This window comes from Caloenas nicobarica, chromosome 21, assembly GCF_036013445.1.
Source record: "Caloenas nicobarica isolate bCalNic1 chromosome 21, bCalNic1.hap1, whole genome shotgun sequence".
Classification (NCBI taxonomy): domain Eukaryota; kingdom Metazoa; phylum Chordata; class Aves; order Columbiformes; family Columbidae; genus Caloenas; species Caloenas nicobarica.
In genome coordinates, this window is record NC_088265.1 from 4,660,271 (window position 1) to 4,682,741 (window position 22,471).

A 22,471-nucleotide genomic window follows, 5' to 3' on the forward strand; every position below is an offset into this window, starting at 1 on the left:
TGTGAAACCTTGTGTTACAATACCAGCAAATCATGAAGACTATGTGGCTAAAAGTGCCAGCACCATAATTTCCTTTAAAAGTTGTGTATCGGGGTTGTGCAGGAGTGGATTTCTGAGCTGGCCTTCAGTGTGATCTTCTAGCAATGATTTGGCTCTTGTCTCTGGGATTCTTCATTTTGTTATTTGAGGCTGACCTGCTTTGTTTCCTGCTGATATTGTCTGAGCTTTTTTTAGGGGATTACCCTAATTTAGAACGCTGCTGCTTATGTGATGGGAATGAGTTTGCAGTGTGTCAAAATGTTTTATCTGGGCACGTCTGTGCAGGACACAGCACTCCAGCATCCTTGGAAAAAGCTTGTGCATATTGAACGCTGAGCTCTTTGAAAAACCTGGACTGACAAGGGAATCTCATTCAGTGTAGGCTTTAGATTTGAGATGCATTATGCTTTTAAAAATTAAAAATGACATGTAATGCTACTTTGCAAAGATGGTCAGCTGAAACACGACAAGCATCTGCTGGTGGAGGGTTTGACAAGAAATGCTGTGTCACTTGTCAGCCGTGGGACTGATGCTGAACATACATTATACATTCTCAGTCTACATCACACTCAGATTTTCTTTATATTAGCATTAAGAAATGCTCTTGTGTTAGTGGGCAGTTAACTCCCAGTGTTGGCATCTGCATACTGAGCTGAGATGGGGTTTTTCTCAGATACGAAACCAAGATAATTACAGCAGGAAAATCCTGCTAGAACTGCTCTTGCTTCAGCAGGAATCCTTAACCATGTTATACTTACTGGCTGTATGGTTGAATTAACAAATGGGTGGTTTATCTGTTTCCTGAAATGTGGAAGAGACCTTATACTGAATTAGAATTTGAGCGTACAAGTGAATACCCTAAACTTGCTGAGGTTAAGATTAGCTGTCGCTTAAAAGAAAATGCTTTCTTTATACTCTGCAAGTCTGCCTTTTATTCCAAACTTCAAACATGTGTTTTATTTGGGAAGAAATCTCCATAGATCTGCTTTGAAAAGTCATGTACCTGTTGGCTTGGCAGAAGTGCAGGCATTATCTCAGGGTAACTAAATGTATCTTTACCTGTGCAGTGACACAGCTTTCTCCAGTATTGAGCTTGGCAATTAATAGCTGTCACCTGGTACAGAATAACTCCTGTGACTCACCGAGTGGAGGTGGAGGAAGTGAGCTGGAGCCTGTGGCGGTTGCTATGAACTTTGTTGTAAATTGTTCGTCTTATCTGTGAGATCTGGTCTAAGATGGTTCTGGTGCCATTCCAGGGCAGTGCAGAGCAGCAGAATCTGATTTCCACCCACTCTGCCCTCTGAATAAGCAATATGAATACCTTTGAATGGGTTAATGTCTATATTATATAATTATGTACATTTCTATAGTAAGCACGCCACAGTGTAATTGGATGATAAAAATCTGATTTAGCTTTATGGACAGTATAGGTAACATGCACACAACGGCCTGTGCTGCCACCTTCTCCCTATAGAGCAGTTTTTTCTCAAATAAAATTCAGAAAGAGCTTTTGTGCCTTGAAGACTTCAAACCTTGCAGACAACATTCACTAGCAGCCTGTTGCTGAAAAGCATGAATGTGTTTAGGAGAGCACAGCTCTTTGGAGTTAGTGAGACTGTCATTGAAAGTTCATAAAGAAACAGTAGGGTGGCTCCATTATTCTGGTGGAAAAAGTAGAGTTAAGATAGCAAATTATACTGCTGTTGGCAGTGTTTTAGGAAAATACAAACCATTATCTGAAAAAAAATGGATACTGTGACGTGGTATTAAAGAGTTTCTGGCTTTACCTTCTGTCTTTCTCCACAGCATAGCAGTGAGGAGTCAGAGGATGTCTCGTGAGCAGTTTAGAGCGATTTCTGTGAAAATATTGAGGAAGCAGTAAAAAAGCTGAGGGAATCGCAGTGTCGATTCATGACTTGGTCGGTGTGCTGCTGGGAACGCACGTGTAGGTTTGGTTGCCTTGTCCTGGGCCTTCTGTCGCCATCCTGTTCACGCTGCGGTGGGCTCTCCAGCCCAAGGCAGGTGTCATCTGTGCTCGGTGCTGCTTTTCAGTCAGATCTGCCCAAACATGGGAACAGTGGAGATCTCGACATCTAAAATACAGCGGTGCATCTCCCCTGATATTTTTAAGTGCCTGTGTTTCTGCCGAATAAAACTGTTTGCCTTTGCCCAAGGTCATGTTTTTGTTTGTGCAGGAGATGTTCCACAAAAGCAAAACTGCAGTTGTCGCTATTTTCAATGCAGAGCTATTTTAATAAGCTTTTTTGCTTTCCTTGCTGAAGTATTGTAGCAACCGAAGTTTCAAATTACTTTGCAGATTTTTTTTGCTCAATGCATTTGTACCTTTGAATTAATTTTTTTATCAAGCTTCAAAAGTTTGGGGAGAAAACTCAGAGTACTAAATGCATCTTGTATGGGAACTGCGAATTACTAGAGGTTGGGAAAGCAGAGAAGTATAATTGAGGCTCCTGTCAGGAATAAGATGCTGGATTAGGTGGCTCCTGATCTCACCAGTCCTTATGTCATGGTTATAAGGAATTACTCCAAGAGAACACAGGGCCTGGGCTTATAAACAAATTCAGCAGTAAAGAGCTGAAGAACAATTTTCCATCATATTGCAGAACTGCCCTGGAAGTGCTGTAGGGATTTTTGGTGGGTATTGGCAAGGTGATAATGATTAATCCTGTCCTATCTGGGTCTGAACTAGAGGGAGGGCTGTAACTTCCGGACTGTGCAAAGACTTTGATCTACAGATTTCTCGTAAAAGTTGGGCAAGAGGATTAAAGGTTTGTGGTCTCAACTGGCTGTTGATGGAGAGAAGGAATGAGAGCCTAATGAAGTGGGAGAAATTATGTTGCTCTGAAGGTATTGTAGGTGCTGGCTGATGAGAGGCTGAGAAATACCAGGAGACTAAACTAAAGAAGAAAGAAGGAAGAAACAGTGAACTGAGTCAGTTAAAACCCCATCTCTTCATTTTTCTGATGTCTGCCCATTGGCATTCTGAGGATGCTGCTTTCCGTGGCCAGCTTCATGTGACGTAAAACACGTTAACTTGTTTAAAGTTGTTCTTAGTTCTTGTGACACGGTCCGGTTTCCCCAGCAGTATGTCAAACTCGCAGTCCTTTTTCAGGAGCGTGTTTCACAGCTGCTCGGCAGCATTGGTTCGGTTTTCCTGGTTTGCATCAAGAGCACTTGAGCACAAAGTTCAATTCTTGTTTTCAAATGCTTACTAGAAAACAGCTGTAAATACCAAGTGTGAGGGTCTGGAAAACATTCCAGAGGCATTTAGGAAATAGGTTTTTTTCTAATATTTAACACAGATCTTTAGAAATGCAGGAAGACTTGGGAAGTCTTAAGTGAATTACTTGTTCTGATAAAGGAAATGCATCTTAGTCTCTTGAAAATTAAGTATTCCAGTCCACGAGATGATCTCGGTTCTGCTCTAAGGTCTAACCCAGGCTTGCCATGTGATACCAGTAACTGTTTCTGCAAGTGGTCTCTCAATTTTGGTGCAATATGTGCAACAGTAATTGTGTTACATCAGCTGCAAAATTAAGTGGGTTTTGAGGCTGGGAAGAACACAGGTTTTGGCCTTGGTGGGTTTCAAAAAGTGGGGAGGGAGTTCTGATCTTAGGCAGGAATACTTAAATTCACTTTACAAGGAGATCAGATGGTCATGGAGAAGCTGGAAAAAAATTTCAAGGCAACCTTACAGGCTTGAATTTCTGTCCATATGGACACGATCCGAGCTCCAGAAGGGCTGTCCCAAATGTGCTGCATTAATACTAGTTCGGCATTTCTCCCGCTTCAGCTTTGTCACCTTTCGGAGGCGCTGGGCGATGTTGAGCTGCCGTTGCGCTGCGGGCAGGACCTGTTTCCAGCCCTTCCTGAGGAGCTGCGGTTCTCTCATCTCTAAATATTTTGGGATTGACCAGGTGAGATGCCGCCACTGGTCTCTACCTGCACAGTGCTGCTTAAACATCCATTGGCTTTGCTGCTCGGGCAGTTGGAACAGAGATCGGTGAAGGAGATAACTGGGCGGTTCATAACTCTCCTGAACTCTGTGCCTTATGTTTGGTGCGGAAGAACCATTTTTCCAAGCGTTATACTTGGAAGTGAGTTACCTCTAGTCCAACATAGGCGCTCTGGGAGTCTTCTGCAATATCAAGAGGATTAGGAGAAAGAAGATAACAGGGACAGGGTGCTTCTTCTGTCCATTCTAGATGGTAAAGTTAGAATTAAGTGAATTTCCTAAGTGCCTGTTGAAGGCCTAAGGTGTCAAGTCCAGGACTGTGCATTCAGCTTCTAGAGACTTGAATTGGGACAATTTCCTCTGTCCAAAATGGCTCAAACTCTTTGAGAATCTGTTCTTACGCTGCACTTTTAATGTCACTTTTGTGCATTTCTCTAAGACAAAAGACTCCACAAGGTTACTGGCTGTCAATGTTCCTTTTTCAGAGGCAGCTGCTGCGGGCGACTCGTTTCAGCACTTCAAACGAGGGATGAATCCCGAGCTGTGTTCTTTGAGAAGGCTCCAAGACCTTCAGCATCTTCATGTTACTTTTCCTTTTGTTAGAGCTACAACTCTCAAATGCCTTTCATAGTCTTGCATCATTACTGCTTGCAAAAGCTACTTATCAGTTGGTTATACTGAACGTAGGGATCTTTGTGGCTTTTCAGTTATTTCAAAATCCAGTCTGTAGAACCTGCCTTGGGTCTGCATTGTTTCCAAGAGGCGTTAATGGACCCGTTTGAGCCTGACATTGTTTGCCAGCAATTCCGGGGCTGATCTTGGGCAATTCTGCACCAGTTGTTGAAGCTGCGTCCCATGCCAAGTTACCTTCAGTTGTATGTTTGTAGCTGCTGTTAAACCAGCTTAACTGCTGGCTATCGCTGTCCCGGGGCTCCCTCTTTTCTCACCCGTGCAATCATGTTTTCGCTCTTCTGCTACCTCTGGCTCTATGTCTTCTGGTTTATTGGCCAAAAAGCCTTATCCCCTCTTGCAGGAGGAAGGACGTAGTTTTCTTTTGCTGTTCTGAACGGAGATGGCTCAGTGTGGGCTCAGCTGAAGCACGATCAGGGATCGGGGCGTTGGGTTCCGTGGCTCAGCCACAGCTGCTGTCGAACCACGGGCTCAACTGTTCTCTGACCAGGACAAAAGGGTTTCTGCCTTTGTTCTGCACAACTTATACGGAGTGTTTATATGGAAGGCAAAAGCATGTACATGTTTGTATGGAAGTGTCCCAGTCACGTCTCCGAGTAGGTTATAGAACAGTTTCTGCCATTGCCCACAAACGCTTTTGAAAATGGTGTTAATGTCTTGCAGGAAGCACATATGGCACCCAGAAATGGAGAGTTTCCTTTTTGGTGACTTCCCTCGTAATTCAGGCAACAGTTCCTGGCAGTTCTATGCAGAGTCCTCTTCTGTTTCTTGTTTCACTTTTTGCTGTGTGTTTCGTGTTTATCTTCTCTCTCTGTTTTCAAATTCTCTGTCTGTTTTTTTCACTTGTTCACTGCTGTTGCAGATACCAACAGTGTGTTTAAGTTCCAGCTTTGTCTATTACAGCATATGTGCTCTGGCTTCATTATCTTCACTGCCTACAAGTATTTGAATGTCTAGTGAGTGTCTGCATGTGTTAGATTTGCCTGATGAGGCTGAGTGGGGCAGCTTGACTGCATATTGATTTAGACCTTGTTTACTTTTGATTCGATTTATCAAATACTCATATGTGTTTATGACAAACACTTCTCTAAAGCACCCATGTGCTGACACACCCATTTTTTTGCTAATTGTAGGTGCTGGCAGATCAAGAGCAATCCTTGCTGTTGTCCTTGTGGTCACTGGAAAGCTTTTGTTGCTGTTCAGTCTTGTACTTCCTCACAAAAGATGCTCTAAATTCTGTTGCAGGCTTAGAAACTTCTACATCTTCATCAGATGTGCATGGTCTGAACACAATAAGCCAGGCTTACCTTGCAAAAATCCCTCAGAACTTGGTGCATTCTGAGGGCCTGATTTATTTTGGTGCTTTATTGACTCCTCAGTTCTCTCCATTGCCAGGTTGTTTAATCACATCCTTTCCCCTTGGAATGCCTTCTGGCTCCCCAGCTGGTTTTAACCCTGCGTGCCATCTACCCGACTCTGTATCGGCCTGCCTTGTATGATTCATGCGGTTTCTCACCACCTTTGCTTTGCTAACATTGTCACCTTTGTCATCAGTTTTGCCTGCAATATTTTCTCTGCTTTAATTCATGCAGCTCTTGCACATTCTCCAATGTACCTGGGCAACCTGTAACTATTTCTGCATGTTGCAATCCCTTCTAGAAGCAGTTTTCCTATGGCTCTTTGTCACTGAAGAATGACAGTGGTTTAAAATGCCAGATTTTTCTTATATTCTGACTCCTTGCCTCTTCAGCCTTGGACTGTAAATTTTTAGTGTATTTTAAGTGATCCACAGCGGCTTAGATGATTTTGTCCACACTTGCTGTTTGGAACCTGGATAGTAGTGTGGAGGTGGTGAAGGTTTGGGCAGTACCTGCGTATTTGAACATAAATCCATCCTGAATGCAGCTGCGGGTCACTCGAGCACAAGGGTCCCTTGAATCCCATTACGCAACTTCATGAAGTCTCTTTGCCTCTTCAATGTTACCTGTTGTGTGTCTAAAAGCAAGTGGGTCCTGGAGCACATGTCTGGCTAATCAAGGGGGATTTCAGCTATAGCAGAGGCGGGAAGCTTGACTAGGAACAAGATTTGTTAATTAAACACTTTCTGCAAAACCAGCTTCCCCCCTCGCCTGGGCCTGTGTAGGATCCGTTGTGGGGAGGAGGGCAGTGGTTTATCGGTGGTGGTGCAACGCTCGCCGCTTTGTGACAGCGGAGGTACCATCTTCTGTGGTTGTGTGTTTTGTTTTGTTGGTGTGCGGTGGTTTTTTTAGTGCTGCTCCTACTCACCCTTGTGCAGAAACCACAGCTGAGTTCAGATACTTTTGGGGGACCAGTTGTGACAGTACTTTCTGTTTCATTGCAGCCAAGGCATTAGGGGTGGAGAAGCTGCATCTTCCTTTCCGAAATAGTTTTTTTTTTCTAAGAAAAAGATACACATTGGTTTTATGCATCGTGGCAAGTTGTATTTCTCATGCTGCTCTGTTGTGTTGCCAGGGCTCAGAGTGGGGTTCACTTTCCCAAGCATCAAGGTCTGGCGCTGAACTCGAGGCTCCCTGTACAATGCAAAGAAATAAGGGTTACTCTGACCTATTTTAGACACCTGCTTTAGGATACTGAACCTTCGAGCCTCACCCTCGCCGAGTGCTCCATCGATGACCGGTCCGTTGTCGGCCTCCACACTTCACCGGAAGGATCCCACCCTGTGCACGTCCTGCCCGGAGCAGGTTCTGCCCCATTCACCATTAGCAATGCTGAAGAGCAAGGGGGCACAACCCGAATTTGTTGAGCGTGAGTCAGCGGCTGCCCGAGAGCGAAGTGAGGCGTGTGAAACGGCACCTCGGCTCCGCCGTCCTGCGCTTCCTACGGCTGTGGTTTGCTTATCCTTGTTCGTACGGCAGTCTGGCCGAGGATTCAGACTAAGACTTCACTCAGCCTCTAACAGCAGCTAATGATAGAGTATGGGACTTGAAGAATTTTATTAATAAAAGTAACGCTGGAGGCAGTTGCACAACTGCAGAGGGCTTTCCATATTTGAGCAGAGGTGTAATATTTTAGTCCCCCACATGCTCACCAGCTGTTTTTACCTGTCTGTTGATGCAGCCCCCGCTCAGTGCTGTACGCAGCTGTGGGGTTTCCGTCCTCCGCTCGGTTCTAGCCCACAAGCCAGGCTCAGATTTCCTGCTCCCCCTTCGGCACGGCCCCTCTCACGGTTTCCTGTAGCTGACATCTTTGGCAGTTTGAAGAGTTAAGAGCTCGTGGTGCTCGTGAGGCTTCCCCAGAGTGTCGAAGGCGTCACGGAGACGCAGAGCAGGGCAGTGGCTTGGAGTGCAGCTCCTGGGAGAAAAGCGAAAAAACACCAGGGGATTGATGTGTTGGAACCAAAGTTTCTCTTGTAGCAAAAGTTGCCAGCAAAGTACCTAATTGTGCATCTCGCAACACTTCTGCTGAGACTCAGGACACAATGAGACAAACAGTCTGGGTATGTAGCATCAAAGCAAGAGTCAGTATGATGTCTGTGAGCCGGAAGCTGTGCTTATAAAATGCCCATAGCCTGGTATGTCCAGAATACTCCGTATTTCTAACCAAGATCCTGAGATTGTGGGAGCTCTACACCAATAGTCCTTTTTCTCAAGGACTGACATGCATCAGCATCTCTGGGAGCAGCTTTCTGGAAAATGTAAAACCCTTTTCTGGCCTTGATGATGAAAGTCAAACTGCTCTGCAGGCTTGTACAGGCTGCTGGTTTGCCCAGGAAAACTGGTTTGGTTTGATCTGTCAGAGATTCTGCTTACTAAATCTGTTTGTTCCCAGGAACCTGTTTTCTCAAAGAGCTGAGCGGCTCAGCATATTTCCCTCCCTGCCTTGTATTGTGATCATCAAAACACATAGTGTTTTAAATAGTCCGGACTCTGCTGATGAAGTGAGCGCTTTGACTTCAACAGAGTTTCACTTATCTGAGACTTGTAAAACAAACCTGACTGTAAACTCTATATTTGGTGCTGTCTCTGGACACGATGGTCTAAAACCTGGACTCTCGTGGGCACAATCTCCCTGGTTTGCTTCTAGGTCATTCTGGAGTGAAGCTTGTGTAATATTAGCATTAGTATGGCTAATTGCAGAGTCCCTACGAGGGGTTTGGTTAGATTTTCAGTCTCCAAAGTGCAGATTTCTTGTGTCTGCCCTTTCCTAAAGCTCATCTCGGTGTTCCTGTTGTCCCAGGCTGGTGCAACCAGCACTCAGTGGGTGCCAGAGGACCGGGCTGCAGTAAAAGCTCATGCTGTGACACAGGATTAAACTGAAGAGGTTCTTGGTCACTGGGATGGAAGGTGCCCTCTCCTGCCTGTTCTCAGCGCTGGAATTCGCGGCTCTGCAGCGTGTGCCTGGGAACAGATGGGATGTGGTTCAAAGTTCCTGAGGATCAATTTGAATTAAAGCTGCTTTATCCAGTTCAAAGAGAGTAATTCCAGTGATCAGCCTTTGTCTCAAAAGGAAAAGTGGTCTAGGGATAGCATGGGCATGTACATAAAAAAGGAAAAATATTAATCTTTGCGGTGTCTGAATTGGGTATATAAATGAGTCAATGTATGCCTGGTGAACAGAGTGCTCCACAGAGATGCTGGCTCTGCAGAAGGGTGAGGAGGAGCCTTGCACTAGTAGGAAAGTTCATAGTATGGTTCCCATCTGAGAAAACACCAAGGAGGATGAGCTAAATATCCCTACAGGTTGCTGGGACTTCCTGCGAACAAATGCTACATGAAGCAAGCTGTGTGTGAAGGGACGCTGAATGTGAAGGATGCTGGACGGATGCTCCACTCAGAGCTCACAGGACAAGGCACAGCTGAGCAAGAAGGGAGGAATTGGCGAGGAAAAATCCCCGCTGTGGTGAGGAGCACTCGGTGGGTCAGGAGCGCTGACATTCCTCATCTTGGGCCAACCTGCTCCCTGATTTCTTGGTGTCTCTGCCAGGGCAGCAGCTGCTGTCCCTTGGGTAGAACACTGAACTGCAGCAAATGGGGAAATTCTGCTCCCTGGGAACAAATATAACCGGCTTGAAGAAAGCCTATCTAATGAAAGGGTTTCGTTAATGACAGTCAACCGAACCACGAAGAAGGAATGTCTGCATTCTCATTCCAACCAAGTGAAATCTCCTTTCTGCAGTTTGCGCTGCTTCTAATACTTGGGGAATTCATCACAGTATCCAGAGCTGCTGATTTCCAAGCCAGGCGGTGCTGTGCCACGTTAATCCCCCGAATACAACAAACGCTGCAGATGTCCCAGCAGGAGGAGGATACAAGAGCGGGCATTGAACAAAAGCACACATTTGTGTGGATGAAACGTTTCCATTAGCAGGTAGCAAGGTGGAAAGACAAGATGCCTGATGGGATGTGCAAACCCTCCGGGGCTCCTGTTCATCTTAAATCTCTGTCTTATCCAGACCTGAGTCACTTGCCCTCCCTTCAAGGCACCTGCTTTTTATCCCTGGGTCAGCTCTTGATCTCCCTCCTCTGCTCACCTTTAGATCTCCGTAGCAAGCACTTTGTGTCCTCCGTCATAACTTCCCAGGTAAAGTGTCTGTGTCTTGAGTGTTTTTCCATCAGACTCCCATGGGAAGCCTTTGTATGTGACTGTATCAGCAGAAACGGTCCTGCTAAACGTGGGCCTTCCAGCTTGGGCAGAACGAGGCCTCGGGGAGTCATTACCAAAAAGGCTTGATTTGTTGTACACCAGAAAACACCAGTGTTTAAGCATCCTTGAAACTCTTAGGGAAACTCTCAGGCCCGAAGTCACAAAAGGAGCGTTGCCCAAAGTGTCCTCCCTTGTGCCAGAGACCCTCCGGTTCTGGATGTGATGCAGAGCAGCTGTTCCAAGGTGATTAAGCGGATTAGTTCGCTCCCAGATTGTGGTATTAGGTGATTTATGCTGGAGGTTCTGGTGTAAAATGAAAGTGTAAAATAGATATGGTGTATTTTTACATATATGGCTTGAGATTTGTCTAAACTCGCTACTGCTTTTGTACAAGGAAGTGGGTTCATTTACTTGTCAACTATAGATACATTTCAGCAAAGGAAATGGCAGGAGCCTCTTCTCAGAGCTAAGGGATGTCTGAGATGCTCCTGGTGGCTGAGGTCTCCAGGGCTCTGAAAAGCTGACCAGGGTGAGACCCCCCTGCAGTGCTGGGTCCTCAGCACAGGACACACATGGAGCTGCTGGAGAGGGGCCAGAGGAGCCCCAGAAATGATCCGAGGCTGGAACAGCTCTGCTGGGAGGACAGGCTGAGAGAGTTGGGGTGTTCAGCCTGGAGAAGAGAAGCTCCAGGGAGACTTTAGTGCGGCCCTTCCGGGCTTAAAAGGGGCCAATAAGAAAGATGGGGACAGACTTTTGAACAGGGCCTGTTGTGATAGGACAAGGGGTGATGGTTTTAAACTAAAGGAGGGAGATTCAGGCTGGACATGAGGAAGGAATTGTTGCCCCTGAAGGTGGTGAGAGCCTGGCCCAGGTTGGCCAGAGAGGTGGTGGCTGAACCATCCCTGGAGACATCCCAGGCCAGGCTGGACGGGGCTCTGAGCAACCTGAGCTGGTGCAGATGTCCCTGCCCATGGCTGGGGGGGCACTGGGGGAGCTGGGAAGGTCCCTCCAACCCAAACCATTCTGTGATGCTGTGGTGTGAGCCCTGGGACTGGCCTGTCCCTGCAAGGGTGAGACTTCGAGCAGAGCTTGGCTCTTGGTGCTGACACCCATTGTGCACCCAGAGTCATAGACTCATAGAATCATTTTGGAGAAGCCCCTCAAGATCATTGAGTCCAACCGTTCCCCCAGCCCTGGCACTGCCCCATGTCCCTGAGAACCTCATCTCCGTCTGTCCAACCCCTCCAGGGATGGTGACTCCAGCACTGCCCTGGGCAGCCTGTTCCAATGCCCCACAGCCCTTTGGGGAAGAAATTGTTCCCCAGATCCAACCTCACCCTCCCCTGGCGCAACTTGAGGCCGTTTCCTCTGCTCCTGGCGCTTGTTCCTGGGGAGCAGAGCCCGACCCCCCCTGGCTCCAAGCTCCTTTCAGGCAGGTCAGAGATCAGAAGGTCTCCCCTCAGCTCCTGTTCTCCAGCTGAACCCCCAGCTCCCTCAGCCGCTCCCATCACACTTGTGCTCCAGCCCCTTCCCCAGCTCTGTTCCCTTCTCTCAACTTGCTCCAGCACCTCAAGGTCTCTCCTGCCATGAGGGGTGTCCCACGTTCTCCATGACACCTCAGTCCCATCAGCTCTGTGTCCCCATGGGTTTGCAGCCGGGCCGGCTCCAGCGCTGATGGCTCGGAGCAGGAACCCTCCCTTTGCCATTGTCTGCACAAATGCGCTTTACAAAAAGCTGTTTTCATTTATTCCTCTCCATTTTTAAGCGAGGAGAATACGGCTCATTGTCTTAAACTGGCAGTGAACGCCTTGTATGTAATTTCTTATTTATTCTAAGGGCGAGCAGCAGTTCAGACACCCAACAGCTTCCTCCTGCCTCTGAATGTTTCATATGGAAAGTGTTCACCTGGATTATATGGAACTGGTGGGAGTTTAATGCTGTTCACCTGGATTATATGGAACTGGTGGGAGTTTAATGCTGTTCACCTGGATTATATGGAACTGGTGGGAGTTTAACGCTGCGTTTGCAAACGGCAGCAGCTTCCAAGCGCTTAAACCACCTGAGGGACTCGAATCACCAGCCGCTTGTGTGGTTTTTGACCACTTTATTAGTAAATTAGTGAACATCCCTCGTTTTATTCAAAATTTTAGGTCGTTAAGTGCAGTCCTGTTAAAAACTACCACATGAGCGTTGTGCGTTCGTCTTAAAAGTTGCGAATTTTTTTTTTTTTTTTTAATGGGAGGTTGTGACAGCACGAAGGTTTCCTGTCACGCGGAGCGATTTCCAACAATAATAAGACGGCTTTATACCCTGAGCCCCTCGGGGGTGCCCGGGGGGCAGGAGGGTCCGGGGGTCCCCGGGTCCCCAACTCGTGTCCCCCCCCGGCTGCGGCAAATGGCGGGTGGGCGGGGCCAGCAGGGGGCGGGGCCTCCCGGGCACGCACGTGCGCTACGTGCGGCAGCGGCGGGACCGCGCCCCCCCCCCCCCCCCCCCCCCCAACTCCCTCAGCCCCGCGGGGGGGGGGGGCGGGGAGGACGGGGGCGCCCCCACCGACCCGGTGAACGGGGGAAGGGACCCCTCACCGTGCCCCCCCGCTGTGTTCCCTTAGGGGAGCCCCCTTGTCCCCGTTAACGGTGGGGCAGCCTCCCCGGGGCTGGCGGACGGGCTCTCCGCTGCCCGCCCCCCCCCGGGCGGCGGGAGGACAATGGGCCCGGCCCGGCCACCCCCGCGCGGGACAAAGGGCCCGGGGCCGCCCGGGGCTCGCGGCGGCCGCGCGGGGCCGGACCCAGACAATGCGGGCGCGCGGAGCCCCGCGGCCCCGCCCCGCCCGTGACGCGCCGGCGGCGCAGCCAATGGCGGCGAGCGGAGAGGCTCTTTAAAAAAAGAAGCGCCGGCCGGCGGTGGCTGTCAGCTGTGGCAGATTCCTCCGCGCATGTAAACAGAGCTGCGAGGAGCAGCCGGCCCATGTGCTGCCGCCGGAGCTGTTTAACGGCCCCGGGTGGCGCTGCGGCTGCTCCGGCCCCGCCAGTGTGTAAAGAGCCACTGGGGAGCGGTGCTGCCCGGGCCGGCGGGAGCGGAGCCCAGCAGCGAGGGGCCTCCCCGAACCAGCGGTGCTGGGGGGAGCGGCCGCCGGAGGGGCCGGGCGGGCCTGAGGCGCTGGGCTGCGCACAAAGGCGCCCGTGCGGGGGTCCCGGAGCGGGGGGTGCGCGGGGCTGAGGCCCGGCCAGGCGGGCTCCGGGGAGGCGCCGGCGAGCGGCGCTCCCGAGGCCTCGGTCCCCGTCGGCCTCTCAGCGCTGAGCTCGGGCAACGGCCTGAGAGCGGCGCGGGGGCCGCGGCCCGGCCTGGCCAGCGCGGGGGAACCGCCGCCGGGCACGCAGGGTAGGGCAGCGCCGCCCGCCCCGGTGGCACCGAAGCCTCCCCGGGGTCCGGCCCCGACGCCCCCTCACAAAGGCGCGTGACGGGGCGGGGCGGCCGCCGCCCCCTCCCCCCGCCCAGGCCGGGGCGGACTCTTTTTCTCTCTAGCTCTGTGCCCCCCCCCGCCCCCCCAGCCCCTCTTCCCGGCGGAGGTGCACGGCCCGTTCCAGCGGCGCTCGGCGGCTGTTGGAGGATTGTTCGGAGCGGCAGCGGCGGCGAGCGGCCCCTGGCCCGGGCCATGGCCGAGTTCCTGCCCCCGCCCGAGTGCCCCGTCTTCGAGCCCAGCTGGGAGGAGTTCGCCGACCCCTTCGCCTTCATCCACAAGATCCGGCCCATCGCCGAGCAGACCGGCATCTGCAAGGTGCGGCCGCCGCCGGTGAGTGCCCGCATGGCGCCGCCGGGGAACGGCCTTTGTGTGGCGGCCCGGCCCGGCCCGCACCGCCGACCACCCGCCCCTTCCCCCTCTCAGCCCGCCGGTCGCTCCGCTGCCCCCGGCCGCTCCGGTGACCCCCGGCCAGGCGGCGCCGCCTCCTCCGCCGCTCCGAAGTTTCGGCGCCCCCGGGCCGGGGCGTCGCGGGGCGGGGGGGGCGCGGGGCTGAGGGGGGGCGGGGGGGGGGCGGCTGCCGGCCCGGCCCCTCCCGCAAAGTCGCTCCCAAGTGCCGGAGTTGCCCGGCAGGAAAGTAGCCGGCGCGGCCGCGGGGTGCGAGCGGGGCTGACCCGGCCTCCCCGCGCTCCCCGGCCCGGCCTGCCGCTCCTCCAGCCCCGAAAGTTACAAGTTGGCCGGGGGAGCGGGGGCCGGGCCGAGCCCCGCAGGAGGCAGCTGCGGGGTGTTGCCCTCCATGTTGGCATTGTGGCCGTGTGGGGCTGCGGGGAGCGGCCCCCCCGGCCCCGCGGGGCTCCCCGGGCCTGCCCGGGCTGACACGGGCACCGTTCCCTCCAGCCGGACACCAGCAAACTCCGCAGCTGCGAGTTGGGCTGGTGCCTTTTGCGAGCTGAAGCCCAGACAGACATGGCCACCATTTTAGAATGCAACACACAGTGGGGAGAGTAATAAGCCTTCGTCTCCATCATCATCATCGCTCCTGATGGTGGTGCGAGCTCAAAACTGGGGTGTGAAAGCTGATTTTCTTTTGTTGGCCGACTCAATTTACTGAGAAATAGCGCAAAGATAGTTTGTGTAGTCATAATTGTTAGTTCTCTTAAAGGGATAAACAACCGCACTAGTGAGGAGAGGGGCTTCCGAGAGTAAAAACCTCATGGGCAAGAGTGTGCGATTCACCTTTTTCTGGAGGGAATCGCTCTTTCTCTGAGCGGAGGGTGGTGCGGGTCGGGGTGGCGCAGCTGGCTCGAGGCAGCGAACGCGACGGCGACAACCAGGATGCTGAACGGCAGCTGAGAGCCTCGCGTCTCATCCAGCGAGAGGGGAAGCTGGCAAAACGTTTCTGCACGCTTAAGTTTTGTGAGTGAGACTTTGAGTTCAGGGGAGTGATGTTGGGAAACACACGCTCCTCGGTTTCATGTTTTGATCATTGTCGGGACTCCTGTCGGTAACCATACTTTTCCTTCTGAATTAAAATAGAAGTAGCTTGTGCTCTCTGAGATGAGAGAAATGTTTGTAGCAGATTGAAAAATGTGATTCTCATTGGAGGGGAAGGCGTTTCTGTGCTCTGGAGGAAGAGTCCCGGCTTGCAGTGCTCTGAACACACAAGAACGCTCTTGAATTTCTGTCTAGGTAGAAAATGCCAGTGCCCCCTTTCATGCAGATGCTGACACAGTTAAGGGGGTAAGATGGTTTTCATTATACAGCCAACAATGAACTTATGTAATATTTTTGAGTAGAACGATCTTTTGAGGTTGTATATTATCAGCAGTATTTCAGCGACTGTGAGCAGAACAGAATTTTTATAGAGGTATTTTCTTTTTTTGTGATCTGTTTGAAAAAAGATCTCACCTGTGTTTCTTGGCTGCTTGCATAAAAAGCCAAAACACTATAATAAAGGTTTCTTGTAAGCTGTATTATCTGTTAGAGACTCATAAATGAACAGCTCTCCTAGGGAATGAATTACTTATTACAACTCAATTTTCGACATTCTCGTCCTCTCTTCCTAAAGAGCTAATATCTGTTTATTTATGATACTGAATGTATCTAGAAGCAGGATGAAAACGGTTGGAGCTGCTGAGGGCTGAACACCCGATGGCTGTTGGGCCTGGGTTTGCTGAGAGCTCAGCTCCCGCGGCTCGTCCACCCCGATCATCGCTGGGGTGACTTGTGCAAGCGCAGTTGTTGGTTCACTGGCATAGAGGGAGCCCTTCCAACCCACCAGCCACAGCCGGGGAGTTGACGTAGTTCCTGCCCTTCCTCCTGAACGCAGGAGACGCAATGAATATTCAATTGTTGTTCTTTTCTGTGTGGTGTATAATACTGTGAGTTGTGTGAACTCTACCGACCTTTTCCCAAAGCGATGCGTGTTCCAACGTGGTGCGTTGTTGAGCCATGGCCAAGGTTTGTGGTTTTGGTGCACCCGAGCGGAGCTTTTGCCGGCGACGTGCCGGTGAGCAGGTCGGCAGCACCGTGAACTGCCCAAAAAGCAATTAAACATTCGATTGCCGGGCTCACGTTATCTTAGCTTAAACTCTGCCGGTTCATTATCAGCTGATGAATTTGTGCTTTTCGTGTCAGAGCTGCAATATGGACTAATGCCGTGTGAGACTGGTGGGGCCCAGCCGTAGGGTAATGGGTTGCTCATGAAGGGGTCGTTACTGCTGGGCTGGCGTTGGTGGGTCAGCACCGGCCTGCGAAGAGGAGAGCTCTGCTCTCTGAAACCAGCGGCGTCTTTTTCCCTGGTACCTTTCTGCTGGCGTCAGTTGGACACCGGGTAACCTTGGAGAAAACCGCGTTTGTGATGGTTTCTCTTGTGTGCGTTGAGGGGGTATCGAGGCACCTGGGCGACTGTAGACGTCGGGGTGGAAGACAATGGAACCTCAGCGGTTCACGGGATGAAAGAACATTCGGGAATATAACCTGAGGTGTAATTTCTGCGTAGCAGTTTCCACTTGAGTGCTCAACAGAAGCTTTTTACCTTTTTATTCCAGTTTGGTTTGTTCCAGCGGTCACTGGTGACTTGGTTTTGCTGTTATTTGGGTGATTGTGGGGCCCCGTCTGGTAAAGGGTGCAACAATAACCGTCTTCCCTGATGCTGTTTTTATGCCATGGAACAGCAAAGCAAAGGCTTTTTGTGAACGGTCTTGAGCCTGAGTGGACAGTCCCATTGGCAGCAAAGTGTTCAGATGAGATATTGGACTTTACCAGCAGCCGCTGCTTCTGGTCATTAATGCGCCATGTTAATTAGAGATCCTTGGACTCTGCTGCTGAACCAACGCTGGGAGGTAGATGCAGAAAAGTGGATGGTGTACAACGTGTTTGCAGTCCTTTGCGGGCTGTGTTGTCCGTAGAATTTTCTTCTGTGAGCTGAAAACGTCCTTTATTAGGATTTCTTTCTTTAAGTGGCGATCTGGAACAGTGGTTTATTCCGAAGCTTGGCGTGTCGAGCGGTGGCCTTGTGCTGCGGAAGATTGGACGGTCGCTCTGCAGATTATTGGGGGCCGTTGGAGGAGTGAAGTGAGAAATTGCTTGAGAATGGTATCGTTGTTATTTGAAGTAGGTAGTTAATAGTAATTAATGAAAGCCAACAGTCTAACAAATTTGAAGTCTAGCTTCAAGAATAGAAGGTAAAATGTTGACAAGTTTCTCTTGAGAATGAACTTTTCGGTTTGCTTCATTCTGTAGTTGTTTTGCTGCCGTGAAGAAGTAGCTAATAACAATTACTTAAACCTTACTTACCATATTAATCCATTTCAAAATATACAATATTGTACAATACACTAGAAGCATTGGAATTCTCCCATGGCCACACAAGAAAATCGAGAAAATTCAGGCTAAATTTCATTGCTTTAAATAATGTGAATATGGCAAAGTACAGTCAAGGCCTCCAAGTCCCCTTAGGTCTGCCCTGATAAACGAAACAATTTAAGATTAGAAAGTCAGTATCAATATAGCTGGAATCTCGGAAGGAATTGACACTGGAGTTCTCTAAATTATTGACTTGCGTTTTTCAGTGAATATTGAGCAACTGGGTGATGGCTTTAAATTCTCCACGGGCAGCAGAATGGCTGAATTCCCAAACAGGAACTCCAAAGGTGATGGTATGAAATACCAGTGCAAGAAAACGGGCATTGCCAAATTAGTTTTGTTGTCTTCTGTGAGACTGTGTATTTGGTTAAGTCAGTTGTGTTGTCATGATCCGAGATCTATAAATTAATCGAGTGCGTTTCAATATTCTAATTATAGTAATTGTTATTGTGCAAAATTGATACATCACAAATTATTTCAACTATTAATAAGAATTTGTAATGAAGGAAATGTTTCTTTCACCACCTCAAGCCAAGAGTATCTACTTTTCATTAAAAGTCTAGAAGAACAAAAGGAATTATTCCATCTAGATCGCAGGTTTACGGCGGGGGGATCCCGCTTGCCTGATAAACAGTGGATGTTATGGAACAGTAATCGCTTAAATAGGACTCAGTGTGAGGTTTTGCATTTAGGAACAAAGGAGCGTAAGTCAGTATTAGAGTGGATGGATTGTAGAAAAATAACTGTATCCTTGTGGAAACCAGTGTAATGGTGGAACGGACGCTATGGCTAAACTGGGAACGCAGCTCTTGCGGTTCTCAGTGAAAAATGGGCTGGTTTTCCCTCCATGGTAGAATGAGAGTAGAAAATATGGTGTTCAGAATACTTCCCTTGTCGGAGGATTTTTTAAAAGATTGGACAACTAGAGAGGGTACAGGGAAGTGTCAGCAAAGTTCTGCACATGAAAGAAGGAATTTTGAAAAATGTACCCTGAACAAAGCTCGAGTGGTGAAAAGGCACAGGGCACCCGAGAACTGAAGCTGCTGCTCCAGGGACGTATTTTCAGGAGCAACATTGATTTAAACGGTGTCTGTTCTGGCTGTTCATTCAGCTGCTTGGTTTATTTTCATTTTTATGGAAAGAAAAGAAAACAAAAACCAGCCTCAAACCCCTTCATTAAACTATGGACTAAAACCAATCCACTTTTGGAGCAGCTTTGAGGGTTCTGGAGTTGGAGTTTTAAAACACCCACCGCTAAACCAGGAATTAATGCAGAGAATTGTACAGGAAGCCGATCCTGATGATCTCTTTGATTTGGTAATATACAGAGGCTCAGTCGGTTGAGTTTATCAAAAAGGAAACAGAGAGAGAACTCGATTACAATCCTGGGGACAACGTCGTGTGTCGGTCTCAGTAGAAGCGCTGGAGCCGCTGGGTCCTGCTCAGCACCAGCGGGTTCATTTGGACACGCGGGCACAGGGTTTTAATTGGGAGGGCGATCAGCTGCTGGGGAAAAAACTGAAGCGTGATGGGGGATTTGCCCCTTGGATCAAGAATGGGCAGGTTTTTGGCAAGAGATGTTTTAGTGCTGAGGTTCCTGTTCACACGCTGTCACATTCTTGTGAAGAAAAATAGATCGGTCACTGAAGCTCACCAGAAAATTTTTACTTTAAATGAAGAATTCGTTGTGTTCAGTAGACAGGTTGTGCGGTGAAATTAGGTAAATTCATAGTAGGATATTTAATGGTCTCCTCTGATCTTTAGTTACTAGGAAAAAATGAAAAAGGAGCGGTATTTTCCCAATGGCAGCTGCCATGTGCAGCGCAGTCACCTGGGGAATGTTCCTGCCCTTGGGAAACACTGAAATATTGGAGCTTGCTCAGAGGATGGTGAGGATGTCCCAGTCCTTGGCTCGGCCTCTTCCAGGGAGGAGTTTTCAACACTGTCTTAAGCTCATTGAAAGTTTAAGATCACAGAATCACTTTGGACTTGATGATCTTTTCTAATCAACTGTTAACCCAACACTGTCACTAAACCATGTCCCTATGAACCTCATCTACGTGAAACAATTTAGTCTGGAATTCTCTATGTGGGGCAATAGTAGCAGCAGGTGTGGGGAGTTTTTGCGGTTTCTTGTTTGTTTAACTGGAGATAAACAGTGTCAATTAGCTAAAAGCTGAAATTAGAGTTTCAACGCAACTCCCTTCCCCAGCATTAAAACTAAAGCTGCCGGTGAATGGCACTGATGTATGTCTGTGAATCCATTTGGATGGGCCTTCTCTCCAGCCCAAATTACTGGGTTATATCTGGGTGACGCTGTGTGCGCTTTCGGGAGACCAGGGACAACTTCTGCGATCATACAGCCTGCGTCGGAGTAAAAGCTCTTCACTGAAAATAGGTGCTTTACAAGTGAAAATGAACCCAAGCAGCACGAGCGGAGGGTGTTGTGGGAGCAGCAGCCGGTTGCGGTTGCAGTGGCCGAAGCCACGCGGGTTCCCGGCAGAGCCCTGGTGAGCAGAGGCTCCGCGGCTGCAGACGGACAGAGCCCATGGATGGACAGAGCCCATGGATGGACAGAGCCCATGGATGGACAGAGCCCATGGATGGACGGAGCCGGCAGCGTCGCCCGTGGCCGCTCTGCGTCTCTTCTGGGATGGCGGTTAAATTCGGATCTTTTCTTAATCCAAGTTACGTTGAGATTAACGTGTAGTTTTGAAAGCCGTTGGTTACGGATGGAAATAGGGCGCGGGCTGTCCCCGAAGGGCTGTGATGGGAGAGCTCCAGGAACCGCCCGCGCTGGCCGCGCCAGTCGCCGTTTTGCCGTCCCCTGGGAACACTGCGGGGTCAGAGCGAAGGTCCATCCGCGACGGGCCGTGTCCTGGCCGAAGGTGGCAGCAGCTCCTGGGGCTCGGACGCCGACAGCCGGGTCTGGCCGCGGGACGGGGGATGCTCAGCCGCCAGGTCGAGGCCTCTGCACTGAATCGGGGAATTTGGCTTCGCCGCTGCCGTGACCCCGCTGCATCTCCAGCCGGCTGCAGTGCTGCTGCTACGTTGCTGGTTTGTGTCTGATGCTGCCAGAGCCTCTGTACCTGTTCCGTGCGTGCAGTCCCCTCCGTGCGGAGAAGGCTGGGGTCTGCTGTATGGAACCCCCGCTACCTGTTTTGTATTGGTGTTCAAACCCTATGGATAGTTCCCATACTCTGCTGTTGGATTCCAAGGAGCAGCTGGCCCTGGCGCTTGAGAATCATCTCCAGTTCACCTGAGTTTTTGTTTGTCTCCAAGTTTGGAGCTGGCACAGAAAGGCTGGGATCCAGAGAGGTGATTCCCATTGCGAGCTCGTCTCTGGCTGCCGTTGATTTGTGGTTGTGTTTGTTCTCCTTTGCTAGTGTGCAATACATAACAGAACCCAATTTTGTCTCAAACGAGAAATATTCAGCCAAGCTTACATTATTGAAGAGTTCTGTGTGGCAGGTATGTTGCTGCACCCAGGGCCCCTTCTTAGCAAGGAGGAATTCAGTATTTTTGTTGGAAAAATCACCTACGCTCAGAATGACCAAGCAAAGACCGTGTCACCACAAACGATGTTGGCTGGAGTTACTAACTAATGTCCGCCTTGTAACAGGGTCAGGGAGGGATTAATTCCCGTTCCAAAGGGAGCTTTGTGGCTGACCCACTGACACGGCTGGGGCGACGAACGGTGCTGCACATCCCATCCTGCCATCCGAGTTTCATTCGAGTGCGTTTTTTAATGTAGTCATAAAACTGTGCGACTAAAAGGGACCTCGCGAGTCACCGGCTGCTCCCTCCCTCTGGATCAGCAATCACCTCACACCTTCGCCAAGCGAGATCAGAGATCGGGGAACAAAGAATGTAGGTCATGCTCGCAGGGTGGGCATCCTGGGAAGCGGGGAATTGCTCGAGTTAACTGAATGAATATGTGTTTCCCTGGCAAGGATCGCTAAGATATTCTTTTGGATCTTACTATGAGACGCTGTCTAGCAAAATAATGGAAGTGACATCCTTTTTTGTGTCTGACATCGGAGGGATTGCAACTCAAATGCTACTTGCAGTTTTCAAAAGATGTTGGAAAAAAGGCAGGTTTCAGAAAAGAGCCTGAGGAAAATCTTTATTTGCGGGGCTGGAAAGCTGGCTCTGTAAAGAGAAGAGAAAAAGTATTTGTTTATTGAAAAATGTCTTGAAACGTTGCTTGCAGGAAGCTTTCATGAATAGCTTTTTGGACAGTAAACAACCAAGACATTCGGTTAAAAACGAAATGGGGATAAGTGGAAAAAAAGTTGAAGCTAACCAACTTGTAGAACAGCTTCCCAGTGACAGTGGTAATTTCTTCACTTGAATTCAAGGGGGCGGGGGCAGTTAAATTTTAATTAGTGAGTTTGGATGAGGTGCAAGGTTTACCAGCTGAAATTCTATGGAGCCTGGTATCCCTGTAGCAACAAATCTAGGAGGAATATCAGAGTAGTACAGAAATAGTTCTCCTGACCCTTTGTAGTTTGCATTACTACTTGAAATACTACTGCGATTCTTGAAGTGTGCCTTCTGCACAGCTCGATTTGTCTAAAAAGTTTATAGCAAAGTTTGAAATTTTGATATCAATCTCATTTTTGGCATGGATTTGTGATCAGGTTTATTCTACTAGGTCTGGTTAACAAATGCACGCTAACGTAGGCAAATGATTTTGTGTGTGTCTTGCAGGCTTCAAACAATCACGTATGGACAACAGAAAGCAACAAAGTCAGTTCAGATGAGTCTGGGTGGTGCAAAAACTCCCATGGTTGGTTGGTTGGTTTGTTTGAAATTCA

At 49.5% G+C, this 22,471-nt stretch overlaps 1 protein-coding gene across 2 annotated transcripts in view; it reads left to right on the forward strand.

Moving 5' to 3' along the window:
• The first annotated feature begins 13,886 nt into the window (after nt 1-13,886).
• KDM5B (lysine demethylase 5B) overlaps nt 13,887-22,471 on the forward strand; it is a 51,917-nt gene continuing 43,332 nt past the window's right edge. For both annotated transcript variants that reach the window (XM_065649314.1, XM_065649315.1), the window contains exon 1: nt 13,887-14,117. In XM_065649314.1, coding sequence (XP_065505386.1) covers nt 13,980-14,117 — 138 coding nt within the window. In that variant the 5' untranslated portion in view covers nt 13,887-13,979. The remainder of the gene's footprint in view (nt 14,118-22,471) is intronic.